Below are 17,891 nucleotides of genomic sequence, written 5' to 3'. Positions count from 1 at the left end.
AGAAAGAGACAGAGAAAATATAATACAGTTTAAATGTTCAAGTAGTTAAATACTTTTATTTTACATACAGACTATATTTTAAAAGTTGTAACAAAGGAAGTATTTTTTCTTTGTAATTCTAAGATTCTGATTATTATTAGAAATTATTCTCTAGAGATTGGTGCTTTAAAGGAATTGAATATTCCCATGAATTTATCTTACTTAAGGCAGCATTTCTAATTTGGCTTGATCTGGTGTAGTTCTTGGATGGCATTAGGCCTGAACTGGGTTTATTCACATTGTACTTGACTTCATAAAATTGAAATCTATTACAGATTCTTGTTTGTGTCAGAAAAAATCCACACTACTCTGATCAAGAATAATCATATCTAAGCAGTTATTTCCTGTTTGATTCATGGATCTCAGAAAAATCTACCTTTTATAAATACTTATTAAAGGTATTTTATACTCATATAAAGTTAAGGTAATTGCTACATGATTCTCAAAGCTGCAAGGAGTTATTTTTTAATATCATGCTGTATTATATCAAACTATCATAATAAAAATTTTCAAAACATGGCACAACTATAGAAGCAGCACAAGTAAAAGACTTAGAAACTCAGTAAAAGGAAATCAATTAGATAATACAGCTGGTTCAAAGAGTGTTTTGAGGAACTGTGTGTTCATAGACACTTAAAAAAAAAAAAAAAGAATGTTCGAATAAGATGGTAAAACTAGTTAGTACCTTGTTAGCAACAAAAATCATGATCTTGATCCCAGACAGAAATAATTTGCATCATTAGCAGACAAGATTTGTAACTTAATAGAGCCTTTCAGAATCAGTCTTTATTTAATAGTAAATAGCAAAGTCAAATGAAGTTACATAAATAATTTTGGGGTGGGCTGATAATATAGTATATCAGCATAACATCAGAAGTACATTCTGCAATCTATTAATCTTAATTCCAAGTTTTTGGGTAACAAAAATGACAGAAAGTTAACTACTTCAGAAATAAAATTGCTAACTACAAACATGAACATTTTAAATGTTCAAACCTTCTATATTGAAATGTTCAACTCCTAACTCTGACGTTTTCAATTTCTTTAGATTGTTCTTGAAGCTTCATTTAAATATATTAAATTTCAGCTGAAAAACGAAAATGTTGCTGAAAATATTTATGAGGGTATTATTCTTGTGTGCCCTTTTTCTTTTTGAGATTTCTTTTAAATAGTTTCAATTTGCTAACAATATCTTTTCATTACAGTAATATTTTACACAATGTATTATATTTTCCTATTTAAGAATGTTTCGAATCAAATACCCCTAAATCAAATTTTCTCAGCCATAAAATTCATACAAATGACTTCAATAAAATTTTACAATTTAAAATTTAGTTTTAATTATAAAATTGTAAATTTGTTTGTTATACAAAATTTTTTTCAGTCATATGTAGATGAGTTATTTTTTAATTCCTTCAGTCATTTAAATAAAAATGTCTTCATACTTTCCAAATTTAGAACTTACTGACCCTTTAGTGATGAAAGGAAGAGATGCTTTTCTTTTTCTAACCTTTCCCACTAGAGGGAGCACTTTTAATTATTGGTACAAAGGCACTGTAGGCTGGCTTCTAGAAGCCTTGGTTTAGGGATTTAGGGCTGGATGGTCTTTCTTTTTTTTTTTTTTTTTTTTTTTTTTACTGAGGCGGGGCTTTACCACTGAGCTGCATTCCCAGTCCTTTTTAATTTTTATTTTGAGACAAGTTTCACTAAGTTGCTTCAGGGTCTCACGAAGTTGTGAAAGCTGACCTCAAACTTGAGAAACCCTTGACTCACTGGAATTACCAGTTTGGGTCACCACACTGGGCTGAATGGTCAGCTTTTCATGACTAAACAGCATTTTTATCACCACAAAACTCCATAATTGCAGCATTTCTTAGCAAGAGAAAAGTTTAGGGTGAAATACTAATAAGTAAATTCTCTAATTTCTAAGCAAAATAACGCAATTTATACTCCTTCAAAAATTGAAGTAAACAACTATAATGTGAAAGGAAGAAATGATAGTTACCATCTCTTTGTATTTAAGCTACAAATTCCTAGTGATTGAAGACGATGCTAAATTGTAACAGCTGTGTGTGGGGTAGTGTATTTTTTGTAGTGTTAAACAAATGTGATTATTTTCAATGTCAAATTTATGTTCTCAGTGTTTTAGATATCTTCTAGGAATTTTGTTTTACTGAGTTCTCACATTGTTTTTAAGGCCCTAAAAATAGCTTCCTAATGAATTTCAATAAAATCACTTCATGATTAAAATAAATTCCCAATGGCATTCATAAATTTAAATATAAGCCCTGAGATATATCACACAACGGAGTATATGTGAGAATGCCCCAGGACATTTGAATGCTTAACCTGAAGTTATTATATAATTAAGAATAACCCCTCTTAGGTTGTTTATTTAGGAGGCTAACTGTAATTCCACTGTTGGACACTAAGAGAGTCTGAACCTCCTGGCAGCATGCTGACCTCAGAAAGTCTGAAAAGCTTTAATGTCTCATAGTGCCTCTTAATTCTTCATACAGATTCTTCTCACATATTGTCATATAAAATTGCTTTTAAGGGTCAAAATTATATATCCCATTGAAAAACATCGGATAGTATGAAACTTATGAAAAAGAAAATATTTTAGGTTATAGCTTATTTTTCCTAGCACCTAAGCTTCCTTTTACTTCTTTGATACTGGTACCTCTGTTATCTAACCTGCAGCTATTATAAAGCTCAAACTTATTCTCCGGAATTCCAGGCCTAAATTATACATCAAATGAAGAAGGTTGACCAAGTTCAGCTGTCTTTTCTTCAGAATTGATGTTTGTAGTACAGTGAAATCAGCCAAAGCAGATGAAATAATATATCTGGTAGGAAGTACCATGAGTTTTTCATATGAACAAACACTGGAATCGTACCTATGCACTCTGCCATGCTGTTATATAATATAAAAAGATGCCTGAACTCTCAGGTAATTTGTTTAGGCCAGATTTCAGGTGAAGTCTCTTGACCACCCTTGCCCTCCATTTTCCCATCTATAAAATTGGAAGTTCATCTAAAGGATCCCTAAGGTCTTTTCCAGCTTGAAAGTTCCATGGTAATAACAAATAATGCATGTATGCTTTAATCACAAATGGTCTGGGAAGGTCCATAAAGCCAACATATCTTTATTCTGTGCCTCGCCCGGCTTGGGTATTGGTATGGTCGAATGTTTCAACTTGAGCTCTTATTTCTTCATATGCTGCCGCACGTTGGACATCAATAGACCTTTTGGGAGAGGGTGAGTAGAGCTTTATTTTCAAACTTTTTTTGGACAGACTTCTGTGTCTTAGTAACTGTCCTCTTTTGACTTTTGGGGATCTGGTTTATTTGTCCTTTCCTTTCCTTTGCTTCCATTTGCTCTCCTTCTCTGGTGAAATGCAGATTCGTTGGCTGCACTTTCCTCTGTTCCCTCTGAAGCACAGATTTCAGACCCGTTCGCACCAGAACCTACCCCTCCCACCACAACTGCTGAAATTGCAACTGCTTCAGCTTCTGCCTCAACTACCACCACTGTGACGGCTGTCACTGCTGACGTGGATCTCTTTGGAGGTTAGTCAGTCACATCTCTACTCTTTAATTTTCCTTTGGGGATGGCTCAAATTACCTGAGAGTTAAGGCCTCTTTTTACATTATATAACAGCATGGCAGAGTGCATAGGTACTTTTCCAGTGTTTGTTCATATATAATTATCATTGCTAAATCCATCAACTTTGTCCCCTTTTGTAGCTGAGGTTGCAATAGGTTAAGCCCGTTTGATCTCAGTTTAGGATTTAAGTTCCTGCCAGAACTCTGATCCTATACATGCTCCTGCCCTGCAGTACTTATATGTGAATGAGACAGACTTCTTTGTCATATTCACGTTTGACTTTGGGGCCAGATTAGAACTAGCCCAGAGACTATTTGAAGAATATGGGAGGTAAATACTCTTAAGTCATTTCTTAATATTTAGGATGAAAAACATGTAAGAATAGCTCAGATTTGGAGTTCTCTAAAGAAAGTTTAGGGCTATGCCTAATTTTTGCAACTTTCAGCTTGTTCTGTCCAAGTTAAAAAAAGGATCATCTTGGACTTTGGAACTTTGAGACAACATCTGAAGCAGTACTTGACATGCTGATTTAAAACAGGTTTAGGTCAATCTTTGAAATGATTGTCTAGAAATGTGCTTTCCAAGCAAATGTGAGATACCCTAGACTCTGCCAGTGTAATATTCCTGGACCTGATGAACCATCTGAAGGCAGTTTATTTATATATTTCCATTTGAGTGGAGCTGGTGTCCAAACCTAGAGAAGTGCATATATCAGATATAAATATTGAGTAGTGTTATAGTCATTATAGTTTTGTATTTCTTCATTACCATATAATATCTTTACCAGAGCATTTTGAGAATGTAGTAAGGAATTTAGAGGGAACAAATGATAGGGCAGGAGGGACTTGGCCGGCCCTGGTGGGATCAGTGCCCTCCCCTGGGAAGACACACTTACGCACTGTCACATACCACTCATCTGTGGCCCTGCCCCAGGCTCTGAGGTCGCCCAGAATAAATAGTGCTTAGCTGCTTGTCACGGCATTGCAGTCACTGGCTCACAAGGGAGATTTTGTTCCCCTTCACCATGCTGCCATGCCTACAAGGAGAAACCTGTTTTCCAAAAAGCAGAGGAGAGAGGGTTACACATCCTTCTATGTTTTATTATGAAGAGTCTCCAAAAAAGAAAATTGGTTTTTCAGTTATACCACTGTATCAGAAATCAAAATTTTAAGTTTTAGCTTAAATATGTAAAATCAACTTCTTACCTCCTTCTCCCTGCCCCCTTTATTAGTGTTGGGTTTGGATGATTTCCCATAGGTTTGTGTTAATAGAAAAACTAGAAGGAAAATGGAAAATGTGGACAGGATAGATAATGATTGTGTGCTGAAATCTTTCTACAGTTTTTGCTATTTAAATTTTTGGTTTCTAGTCCACCTGTTAGGAGTTTGATTACCTCTGAGAAATCAGTCAACTCTGTCTTGTGTCTCTCATAGCCTTCTCAAATAATGAAACCTAAGATATTTCTCTGAAATAGTCTTTGGGCGTTTATGTGGTTTGTCCTTGTCATTTGTCACTACTTTGATTTTATTTATCAAATAGGAAAATCTTTATGTTTGAATTTTTTTTCATATGACATTCTTTTTTACCTTTAAATACAAGTTTCAAGGACTAGTACTTCAGTCACATAACTTAATGCCAAAGAACAGGACTGCCCTTGTGATTAGTATTCTTCCTAGCCATCTGGCTGGAACATGAGCAAAGATGAGTTCATCTGCAAATCTCATCATAATCATTCTATTGATCTGCATAATTCTGTGAAGTGTCTCCTGGCCTCTGACAGCTGTCAAAGCTCTATCCTCTGTCTCCAGGTGTCTGTATATGTCACTGTTTTCCTGTTATCTTGCATGTGCTTAGTTGGTTTATAAGAAGTCATTTAGAAATTTTACTTTAAATAGAAACATAAACTTAAATCTCTTTGAGCATATTGTGTGACCATTTTAATATATTGTCTCTCTAAACTGGGCAAGTGGGAAAACTCTAATAAGGTCACTAGTTATATTTTGTGTATTCAACTTTAAAATGTATCTTCTTCAGGTTGCAAGTAATGTTTATGACAAGTAAGTAGATTTCTATGAAAATAAGCTTAATGGCTTTCAATTTTAGAAAAATCACTGTTTAGTCTCATGATTATGAAATCCAAAAACATTTAAATTTTTCTGTCTTTTAGTATTATACATGAATTATAAATTTGGAAAATAGAAAATATCTGTTGTTTTTAAAGAAATATTCAAAGTGATATCCACATAGTATTTTAGTCCTATCAATGTAGGTAGTTCATTTAAGTCATTAAAAAATGTCTTTTCAGATACATTTACTAAATGTTTTATTTCTTTAAGGTAAACTTTTAAGAAATAGAATCTGCTTTTTGTGGTCATGCAGAACAAAATTATAAGGCAACAATATGCTTAACAATTCAGTAAAATGCATAGATATTGATAAAAATGAAAGACAAAATATTTAAAAACATCCTGTTTTTCATTTATTCAAACTTCACTAATATAGCACATCGGTTTATAGCAACCTGGGGTTTTCTAAGCACTAGAATGCTCAGTTGGTATTAATTCCTCAACATATCCACAAGGGGACCCTTTTAATGAACTTTTGTCAATTTGTGAACAATCCTTCATGAGGACAGGTCTGTGAGCATAAAACAAAGCTCCTAGAAACCAAAGAACTTAGCTCACAAGCCTGACTCTATTTCTGCATGTTAGAGAAGTAAGTTAATAGACCTTCCTTAAAACCAGTACTTAAGTACTTAAGTAAGTACATAAGCACTTACAACTAGATTTCCTGTGATAGTTTTATTATCTGGGGTAAAGGGAACCAGAACGGTGACTTCTGGGCCATTGATGACAATGGTTGTCTTTGTGCTGAATATAGGAGTGATAAATGGCATATGTGGCTGTAGTAAACTGGAGATCAGTTCTGACTAGGAGAATCTGACTAGGTACTGGAAGTTTTGAGAAAGGTAGTCATGTGATTAAAAGTATTAGGGGAAAATTCTTTTCGGAGTGCTAGAAATAAAACAAAAACAACAACAAAAAAAAGAAAGAAACAGTAGGTTGCAGCAGTCAGCTCAGTTTGCTGGTGAGAGTCTGGCCTGAGTCCATCAGTATGGAGGAGCAGGAGCATGCATTTCCAGGAAATAGCACTAGTTGAAAAACTGGCAGAATGTAGAAATGAACTGTGAATGGCTAACAGGGGAAAAATAACTGGATTGGAAAAAGCTTGGTTTGCAAAACTGGAAAGATAATGCTGCCACTGATAATGGGGGGTGGGGGCAGCTAGGTATTAAAAGAAACTTTTCTTGTCTTTTTTTTAACAACATGAAAATTTTATTTTCTCCCACAATTCTGGGGGCTGACTGGGCCCCGTGGGGCAGTTCTCGCTCAGAATCTTTTTTGTGACCACACTTCAACAGTGATGGTGGTGGCATCTGGAGACTCATTCATACCTCCTTCTCCTGGACTGAGCAGACTCAGACAGCTGGGGACTAGAGCTCCTGGGGCTTTTACTTTTAAGAAAAGCTTTGACAGAAGGAGATGAGTTAAGTTCTTAATGTTTAGTCTTAACAAGAGCAGCATTGGAAGGAGAGGTGTTGGTGACATGTGGCAGAGGAACCTTCTCCTAAGGATGAAATACAGATTTCACCTACTTAAACCTAAGTGATAACCTAGAGAGTCCATGAATATCTCCTTGACCCCTGACATGAATACATGTATCATCTTAGAAGGAAGGAATCATTTAATAGAAGGCTTCATGGTACATAACAGCACAGTACAGTGGGGAAACACACAAACTCCACCAGACAGCTGCAGGCCAAATCCAAACTCTGCCGTTTGCTGGCTGTATGGCCTTGGCCAAGTCATGCGACTTTTTAAAATTTTTATTTTCTTTTAAGTGACAAATTTAAAAAAAAAAATATATATATATATATATATATATATATATATATACACACACACACACACACACACACATATATATATATAGTCATGTACAACATGATGTTTTGAAATACATATACATTGTGAAATGGCTAAATCAAGCCAATTAACATATGTATTATCTCATTAATCATTTCCTATGGTGAGAACACTTAAAATCTTTAAGCCTTGGTTCTCTTATCTACAGAATCAAAGTACTAGAAGCTACGTTACAAGATAGTTGCAAGATTTAGATTTAATAATGTTAAAAATATGACTACTGTTTGTTTCTACTCTTCCCATTATTATTGGCCTCCATTCCATGTCATATAGGGATGAAAAGAAAAACAGACCTGACAAAGCATAAAATGTGGTCCCCTCAACCTCCTCTTACAGTTTTTTTGTGTTTTTCTGCCCTTCTCTTAGGGTTTCATGGTGCTCAAAGTCTTCTGGTATCTGGGGATGTAGTTTTGCCTGCCCCTCCATGTAGTTTTCATTCCCCAAAATTATTTATTGGGCCTCCAGACATGACATATATTCCCTCAGTATAGCTGAGAGAAGCAATCAGATCAAATTACTCTATATGTTACTTGTGTTTTAAAAAAGGCCCTTTGAAATGAGTCTCAAAATTTAGTGCTTTCATATTCCACAAAACACTAGGCTTCGGTGTGTTAATTAAATGTGTGTTGTACCTAGCCCAGTTTGGGGCATATGGAGTTCAACTGAGAAGCAAGTATCTTGACTGTAGGACTTCCTAGATCTTAATATTCCAAATAAATCTCTGAGGAGAGGGATAAGGAATATACTGTGTGGCATTTCCCAACCATATTTAATAAATTCTTTCTTTCATTTTTTTTTTCCTTTGTACTGGGGATGGAACCCAAGGGTACTTTACCATAATTGACATGATGTGCTGGCAGAAGTGCATTGGAAATGCATATACCAGCCATTTATTAAGTAGGTATTTTTAAACTGGTCCTGCCTGGATGTTAGTGAACTTCCTCCTATAAATAAAAATGTACTCATCATCTAATTTTAATCTGTCAATAATAAATCATTTTCCAAAAAACTAGGAAAATACAATAATATTTTAAAACAACAAATTTAAGTAGAAATGAAGACATTATAGCATCATGACCTAATTTGTTTATCTTTATTCCTTTAAAATAAGTACTTGATGCTAATTGTCATGGATAGTAAAGACTTAACATTTATGAATAGTTAGTAAACCTTTCATGTTGACAGTATAATTTTGTCTGTACTAGACCATAAAAAATTTTTAAATTAAATTGCTTGTTTACATTGCCATCATCTATTTAATATTATTTGCATTAAAAAAAGACATTATAGTAACATAGTGAAAAAGTATCACCTAGACATGAAAGTTTAATGGCTTAAATTACATGATAAAATTATTTTTGTATTTTAATTTTCACATCCATTAATTTCTAACGATACATAAAACATGCTTCTCAGAGCCCTTATACAATGAGAATCTGGTTGGATCCTTATAGGCCTCAGCAGTATAGATACTCCTCTATTTGCATGTTAACTAACATGAAGGTGCACAAAGAATAATTGTTTTATGATTGCCAAAAGTGCATGGGCCATAAAAATGCATTTTTAAAAATTCATGTTGTATAAGGGAGCCTTCTTCACAATTTAACTTGGTTCTTTTACTATATTTTCTTCTCTTTTATTCCTTTAATTTCTGTTATTTTAAAAACCGCGCCCAAGATGCCTTTGCAGCTTCTCCTGGGGAGGCCCCTGCAGCATCCGAAGGGGCCGCCGCACCAGCTACCCCAACCCCGGTAGCGGCAGCACTTGATGCATGCTCAGGAAATGGTGGGTTTACAGTCACGAGCCCGTCTGTTACTTTTCTGTCCTAATGTGAAACCCATGTAGTTAGATGTGGCCATATGTTTTTCTAATTTTATTTTCTTCTGAGTGTAAACTATCATTCATCATAACTGAATAAATGATGCCAGCACATAAAACATTAAGACAATGAAGTGCATACTTATCAAAATTGACAATTCCTCACAATTGACAATTTTTGTCAGTGCAAGTATGCTCTCTTAATGTTTGTTTTTTTTCTTCTAATGCCATATTGTACTCTTTTGTAACATTGAGTTCAACTATATCGGCATGTTTTAATGAACTTTCAAAGCTACCTAACTGATTAGATTAAGGAAGCGTTTGAAGGATAACAACCACGGATCCTAGACTATAGGCTAATCTCACAGCACTTTACAGTGTTTCAGATTCTTAATTTGTGATACCTATACTATATTTATTTATTTTTCTTTAGAAAAACATTCTAGTTACTGGCCCCTGCTAATAGGATAGTAGTTAAATCCAAGCAGCCTGAGGCCTAGCTAGTGTGTAAATGTGTGTAAGCTGTCTCTTACCCGTACTTACACCACTGTCTCTTGTCTCTTTCCTTGCTGATGCTCTGTATGTCTCCACTTTGCTTTCCAAAAGACCCCTTTGCCCCGTCTGAAGGTAGTGCAGAGGCGGCACCCGAGCTGGACCTCTTTGCAATGAAGCCACCTGAGACCAGCGTTCCTGTAGTTACCCCTACAGCTAGCACAGCCCCTCCAGTTCCCGCAACCGCCCCTTCTCCTGCTCCCGCCGCTGCAGCTGCCACTGCTGCCACTACTGCTGCCGCAGCCGCCGCCACCGCCGCCACCACCACCACCTCCACCACCTCTGCCGCCGCAGCCTCCACCACCGCTCCTCCTGCTCTAGATATCTTTGGTGGTAATTTTTTGTTCTTGTTGTTGTTGAACTCTTTCCATCTGATGGATTGAATTCTGGTCCTTGAGATGTACTGAGTATCCAAGCCTTCCTGCATGAATACCCTGTCACTGAATGGTTCTTTAGAAACCATGTGCTACTTAATTCAGAATTCTGCCAATTGCTCATTCAGAACCGGGGAGTGGTGCTGTTTCAGGCTTGGTTTTCAAATTGAGTAAAGGCATGTGTGTTCTTGGTCTTAGATCTGTTTGAGTCTGCTCCTGAAGCTGCTGCAGCGCCTAAGCCAGATGCTGCTCCTAGCATAGACCTGTTTGGTACAGGTAAAACCAAAGCAACCCTTTGTTTTTCTTTTAATTTAGTTTTCTTAGATGTTTTCATGAATAACCTTTGTACTCACCTGTGATAATGCATTTGTTAGATTTGTGACTTTGGTTTCAGCTTTCTGCTACTTACTTCTGCTTGGTTTTGGTTTGTTTCACTTTTGGAAGATGCTTTCTCCTCTCCACCACAAGGGGCCTCTCCTGCGCCTGAGAGTACTCTCACTGCTGACCTCTTATCCGGTGAGTGCTTTGCCAGGGCCCAGCCTTCAGAGCTGTCTCATGGGGGTTATACCTGGAGAGGCCCATGCAACAATTTGAGAATAATCTTATGTTCTTTTAAACTCAGAATCCACTTATGAAAGAGGTCTCATTCTTTGACCCATCACCAACTGATGAGGGTAATATATCCAAAGCTGGTAAAAAAAGAAAATTTCACATTAAATCTCTGACTTCAAGGAGTTAAATTTTATTTTGTTTGGGAACATATGTATTTTTAAATCTATTTGATTTTCTTTTTTATTATTGTTTCTTTTTAGTTATACATAATAGTAGAATCCGTTTTGACATAATAAAAACATGGAATCTATCATCTTCTAGTTCAGTCCTAGTACTTCTCTACTTGCTTTTCTTAACTGCTAAGACTGTACACAATCTTCTGCCTGGAGTTAACCATGCAATCTCAAGGTGCCATTTGTCAAGGCTCCTGGTTTCATTTCCTTTGAATGACATGCACTTCGTGTCTGCTTCACTGCAGTGGATGCATTTGCAGCACCATCTCCTGCAACCACTGCCTCTCCAGCAAAGGTGGAGTCTTCAGGCGTGATAGACCTTTTTGGGGGTGCGTATCTCTCCTCCTTTGACACTTAAGGAGTCTCTTTTATTTTTTCCAGGGTAGTTTCTATATCTTCTGTTTCATTATATTTCATCATTTTTTTTTCTTTTGAAGTAAAGTTACTTCTGTCTCTTAAATGTAAACTTAGTTTTTTTAAGGTCTTTTTTATTTCTTTGCCATCATCTCCTTCATCCTCATCAGATCATCATAATTTTCAGTGCATGACCTAACAAAACCAGATACTTTTTCATTTTAAGTCTTCATTTTTTTCAACTTTTTGTTCATCCTAATATATAATCACCTGGTTGTAATTTCCTCATACTGTTCTTCCTTGATGATTCTGATCTGTTGGTTAAATCAACATTCCTAAGTTCTTAAAAGTGGTATAAATATAAACCAGATAATTCAGAATTGAAAACAAGCCAGCCAAAACTGAAAGCATACATATTTGATGTTATACACTGTATCATGTGGTTTATTTACATTGATTTTAATGTTTTAAAATTCTTCCAAAGAATTGGAAAATGTTTCCCTGACTTAACTATTTTCTCTTCTTCCTTTATATACCTCAAAACAGGAAGATACATTAAATTAATTGTTAAACTACTTATTTGGATGATAAATCTAAAGTCTTCTGTTAGTAGTCATTTTACAGGAAGAGAGTTTGAAGTGATTTTGTGAAGATCAATAATGTAGATGGCTCTGGGCTAAAATACCATCCTTTGCAAGTTATGCCCACATTGAACATCTACTGTACATTGAGGCATCAAGGATATGCCATGATGAGTACATGAGGGTTCAGAGATGTCACAATTTCTGATATTTTGCATCTCAAAACTTGGGTCCTGAAGTGCCCAAATACTGAAACTTGATATTTAGGTGCAAGTGGAGTTGCTACTGTTGCAGCTGCATGAATTAAGTTTATTAAAGTTAATGGGGAAATTGTTTTACCTTTCTGTAAAATTTTTAAAATCTCAATCCTGTCTTCATAAGTGACAGTATTTAGTCCAAAAATTTCTTAAAAAAAAAAACAAAAAACCTCTTAATCTTAAAAGGAGGTGTTAATTCCTAAATATAATATTTTAGAACTCTTTTGAGAGAATAAGCTATTCAAAGGAATTCAATTCACTCAATCACCATACAGAATGTTGTATCTATGCATGTCTCTGTATGACATAAAATTACTCTTACTCACTGTACTTACTGTTTACACTCTCTTACTTTTTTGCTGCACAATGGATAATGGATAGATGCATTTGGAAGTAGTGCTTCTGAACCCCAACCTGCACCTCAGGCTGCATCTAGTTCATCAGCATCGGCAGATCTACTAGCTGGTAATTAATAAAATTAAAATAAAATGATATTTTGTAGAAATATGAATATATTTTTATATATAACATATTACATGAATTGCAGGGTGTATTTCTTTCTTTTCTCTTCAAGATATGAAATTGAAAAACAAGCTATTATATAATAGAGGTTGATTACCTCCCAGGATTTAATGAAACTAGTCTTAAATCACAGTTGTACACGAGTCACCCTGTGGCTCTTAGGGTGCTCATAATCTGCCTTACTTTCAGTCAGCACATTTCTTTTTGTTTACTAAAACATAAATATGCTTGTGTAGCAATTTTATCTTATGATGCCTATGCCTATATGGTTTTTGAAGGCATTGGTGGGGAAATGTACCTTGATTTTGAGATTTGGTTTTAGAATGTGTGAATCCCTCTAGAAGAAACTGTTATATAGATTTCTACCACTAAAGTGAAGCAGTTACTACATATATCATTTGGGTGATCCCAGCTCAGCAGGACTGTAGTGTGACACAGATTAACATGATTTGCCTAGAATCATTACTTATTGCTAGGATAGTGTAGATAAAATTAAAAAAAATCAATTCAAAGACAGTAAAAGTCAAGTATCAGTTACTGATAGTCAGACCTAGAAAATTATTCATTGTTAAGACCCCAATAGTAAGTTTAGGTTCAGATTATGAATGAACTTGCAAAATGCTGTTGGCTTACAATTTTACTTGTGCACACAACAGGCAGCATAGCAGTAGTACCACAGAGGCCTCAGACCCTCACATGTAGCTTCCCATGTTCCACCCTAGTCCCTCCCGAGAAAGGATGCATTTTGGTTCCAAAGTTGACAAGGAGTTGATGTGAGTGTGTTGTGAGTCACATCCGCACAGGGAAGCCACCACATCTAAAATCTCTCAGCTAAATACCATGGCCACCATGTGGTCCTATATAGGGTAAGTTCCTAGTTTTAAGTGTAGTTGTAGTCTGTAAATTATAAGTAGTATATGAACAGTCCTGACACCAAGTGTAGCAGACTTGGAAAGTTTGTTTTGAGACTGGAATTGTGTAGTGGCAGATCCTAAGGGACCCTCCTCAACCTTCAGAGCTATAGGAAATCTGGCTTGTCAGGTCTTTCCTCAAGAAGCTGGAGGAGGTAGCAACAGCACAGCTGTTAACCTTTCCTTCCCTCAGTAATTCATTGTGGTTTCTTCAATCTGTCCTAGGGGCAGCAACATTTCTTTTTCATCTTTCTCATTTTCTCCAGATCCCTTAATCAAACATGACACTCTTATTTGCTAAGTCCTCTCATTCCAGTGACAGCCAGATGGTATTTTCCTATCCAATTCAAAGTCAGAGGTTGGTGACAGAGTCAAGAGGTTTAATCCTAGGGGATGAGATTAGGATCTAAAGCATGTCTGGAACAAGTAGACAAGGTTTTGTCACCAATACCTAGTGAAACAGCAGGTGCCTGAGGCCCTGGGAGAAGTATGCAAAGAATTGCAAGTTAGCTCACTTCACCTAATGTAAGCCTATTCAACTGACCTGTCCATTCTGAAATCATAGTAAAATGGATTAGAGAAGAGAAAATCAGTGATAAAAGCTACAATACCATTTACATAGGTCTTATTTATTGGGCACTTCCATTTCTTCCTCTGCATCTTATGATCCTTTCAATGGTGGGAAAAGTTGTGTATTGTATCACCTTTCTTGTTTCTGTTTTTTTTTTCTATTTAAATCAATTAATATTTAGTGAAAATAGGTTTATGTGGGTGTTAATGTCTAATTTGCTTTCAAAACAATTTAATTTATACATATAGGAACATCTGATTTACTTGGCACAGGCAGCTCTTCCTTTACCTTATATCCTGATGTAAGAAATTTTAAATTACTTTTCATTTTGGTAAGGTTTAATTCTAAGGGCCAGTTTCTCATACTTTCCTCTGTTTTGCTTATTGAAAAACATTGCTCATACTTGCTTCACTACCAAAGCCTCAGGAAGTTATGTTCTTACCCCCCCAAAAATTATCCATATAATTCTATCCTGTGAACTTCCCTAATCTCCTCCCCAGTAAGCCCTGCTAATATACAGAACACAGTCATGTTCATTTTCATAGTCTAGCTGATAATAGCTATTTCTGTGTTTTCACATTGCACATTTTTGCTTAATGGACATCAGTAGAACAAATATTTGGAGCTCTGCATTGTGGCAGTTTACAGTGAAACTTAGCACTTTCTTTGTACTTATGTATGTGTTTTTTGTAGGGAAGAATCATCCAAGCCCAAAGTCTGCAAATAAAGAAGAACATTAAAAAGCAAATGAGCTTAATCATAGATAACAAGCCTACAAATGTGGCCAGATTTAAATCTTCATTTGAACCAGAGAGAGAGAGAGTAAGAGGAGAGATGTATTTTGTGAAGATTTCTCCAGTTTTATATTATTAGCTGTTAGCAATAAACCTGTTTTGTGAAGAATATAAAAGAAAATAATACATTTACACCATCATGGGATTGGTTATTGGGCTGAGGACTTTCATCTCAGCCTGATTAAGATTAGAATTTTTTTTTAAGAGAGAGAGAGAGAGAGAGAGAGAGAGAATTTTAATTTTTATTTATTTATTTATTTATTTTTAGTTTTTGGTGGACACAACATCTTTATTTGTATGTGGTGCTGAGGATTGAACCCAGGCCTCACTGCTTGAGCCACATCCCCAGCCCAAAGATTAGAGTTTTTTGAAAAAATATGTTTACATGTAAAAACAATAAGAGAATATATATATATATATATATATATATATATATATATATATATATAAAATTAAGTGTTTAAAAGATTTTAGATAGTCTCTCCAAACCATTCTGATTATTTGTAGGATAAAGATATTATTCATGCCAGGTGCAGTGCTGCATCCTATAATACCAGCAGCTGGGGAGGCTGAGGCAGGAGGATCACGAGTTCAAAGCCAGCCTCAGCAAAAGTGAGGCACTAAGCAACTCAGTGAGACCCTGTCTCTAAATAATACAAAATAGGACTGGGGATGTGGCTCAATGGTCAAGTGCCCTGAGTTCAATCCCTGGTACCCCAAAAAAAGAAATAAAGAAAAAAAAGAAAAGAAAAAATAAAACTACCTTTTTTGCTCAAGATACACAAACTGAAAATATCAGTGTTTGAAAGATATAGAGATTCTGGATAACAAAGGTAAAAATAGAATGAAGAAAAATTAGATGTATTTGAATAATATGCCTCTGAGGTCACCATCAAGGAGGACAACCATAGACACAAGTCCAAGGTAACTGCATCATAAATCTGTGTTAGGATAGGAAAGTGCCCTGTCCTATCTTTAATCCCAAAGACAGGGAACAATGTGAGCCAACTTAATGAAGCCCTTTGTAGTTTTGCATTCCTTCTCTTAACCACATTTTAGCAGAGCCACAGAATTCCTTGAAGTGAGTTTAAAACACCAAAATGTTTCATGTGGAATTAAAAACTAACAACTTCTACTAAGGGAAGGTGTGCGGAGGGCCTACTAGTTCTATCATACTGTGTAGGAGTAGTAACCAATCTGAAAGCATCAGATAACAGGCTCTGAGACAACTGCTCCTAGAAAATACTATTTCAGACCCATTAGTGGGATGTATTAATAACTGATTGCATCATTGACAATACATGAAACAATATCATCTTTACATTAATGGAGCAAATATTAGGTTTCAGGATAGTATTGTAGAAGTGTTTTTATTTACCAGTAGTTTTAAATTTTCACTCTCCTGACCAAGATGATGTGATGTTTAGGTATATTATGGTGCTCAGGTTCAGTGTATCTGTATTAATAGTACTTCATTAATTGCCTATGTTCTTTCCCTTTGGAAAGATACATTTGTAAGCCTAATCATCAGTGATTAAACACACCATATCTGCAGATGGTTGAGACCCTGAAGGTAGTTGGCTACTCAGTTATCACAGGACAGTTCATATATGACTATGGGACATCTAGAAGCCCATTTATTATTATCCTATTTCCAATTCCAGTCTATAGAGCATCTTTCTTAATATCACTTAGAACCATACAGAAAGATAATGGTTTGGGTTTTTCTATTATTTACCTCTATTCCATGGCTATAAAGCTTCAGTCACTTAACAGAAGTTTCCCAAGCTCCTCATTTCCTGTTTAGTTCTTTATATAGTATAGCAATAGTGGATCTCTTTTTTAAAATAATCAATTGATCATTTTATATCACTTAATATATATTTAATTACCCTAGACCTGTGAGAGCATATACTTCGTAAGAACTGAGTATACTGAAGCCAGCCATGGTGGTACATACCTATAATACCTTCTACTTGGGAGGCTGAGGCAAGAAGATTGCAAGTTCAAGGCCAGACTGGGCGACTTAGCAAGACCCTATCTCAAAATAATAAAATAAAAAGGGCTGGGAATGCAGCCCATTGTAGAGTATTCCTGGGTTTAATCCCCAATGCCAGAGGAAGAGGGGGCTGAATATCAGGCAAAAAAAAAATATCCTTCCAGATGTAAGTTTATGAACCCATACAAGGATAAACTCCAGCCTTATTCCTGGGTGTGAGAAACAACAGTCCATGCTGTGCAGCGCCAAGGAGCTGGGCTCTGGAGGATTCTTCAGTGGAATTCTGGATCTGCCCTTTGTCATAACATGACCTTGGGTGCATTATTTAATCTCTCTGACCTCAGTTTTCTCATCTGTTAAACCTTTTGGGGTGGTTGTAAGGATTAAATTAGCTAAATTAAATGTATGTTTTAGATTGAACCATATGAAATTACTGTTTTTGTGAGATCTCAATGATCAAATTTAGGCAATTCATGTGTTTCAAATGGTTCTACCTAAAAAAGAATGCTTACAACAACGCCTGGCCCTTGGGGAGCCTCATGCCAATGTCGGCTTTATAGTTCAATTCCTTAGAAGACGCACTGATTTTTTCAGGGACCATTATTATTTATTCACCTGTAGATGTGGTGTTGGCTTCAAGTGAAACACATTAGTACTAAGCAGATGAACCCTGTAACAAGGTGTGCTTTTTCCTTTTCTTTCTGCTGAATCTTGGCTAAGTGCTCAGTTTCTCTGTAG

The 17,891-nt window shown here is 35.8% G+C and overlaps 1 protein-coding gene across 13 annotated transcripts in view; it reads left to right on the top strand.

Moving 5' to 3' along the window:
• Positions 1-17,891, top strand: part of Snap91 (synaptosome associated protein 91) — a 122,910-nt gene that overhangs the window by 81,040 nt on the left and 23,979 nt on the right. For 11 of the 13 annotated variants that reach the window (XM_048803850.1, XM_048804091.1, XM_048803870.1 and 8 more), the window contains 8 exons: positions 3,287-3,301; positions 3,445-3,612; positions 9,313-9,420; positions 10,060-10,338; positions 10,578-10,655; positions 10,824-10,895; positions 11,410-11,493; positions 12,738-12,821. In XM_048803850.1, the coding sequence (XP_048659807.1) occupies positions 3,287-3,301; positions 3,445-3,612; positions 9,313-9,420; positions 10,060-10,338; positions 10,578-10,655; positions 10,824-10,895; positions 11,410-11,493; positions 12,738-12,821 (888 nt within the window). The remainder of the gene's footprint in view (positions 1-3,286; positions 3,302-3,444; positions 3,613-9,312; positions 9,421-10,059; positions 10,339-10,577; positions 10,656-10,823; positions 10,896-11,409; positions 11,494-12,737; positions 12,822-17,891) is intronic. The other 2 variants (XM_048804108.1, XM_048804151.1) reach the window with 1 other exon arrangement.

Source organism: Marmota marmota, unplaced genomic scaffold (assembly GCF_001458135.2).
Source record: "Marmota marmota marmota unplaced genomic scaffold, marMar, whole genome shotgun sequence".
Lineage (NCBI taxonomy): Eukaryota > Metazoa > Chordata > Mammalia > Rodentia > Sciuridae > Marmota > Marmota marmota.
This window is presented reverse-complemented; position numbering and strand designations above follow the sequence as displayed.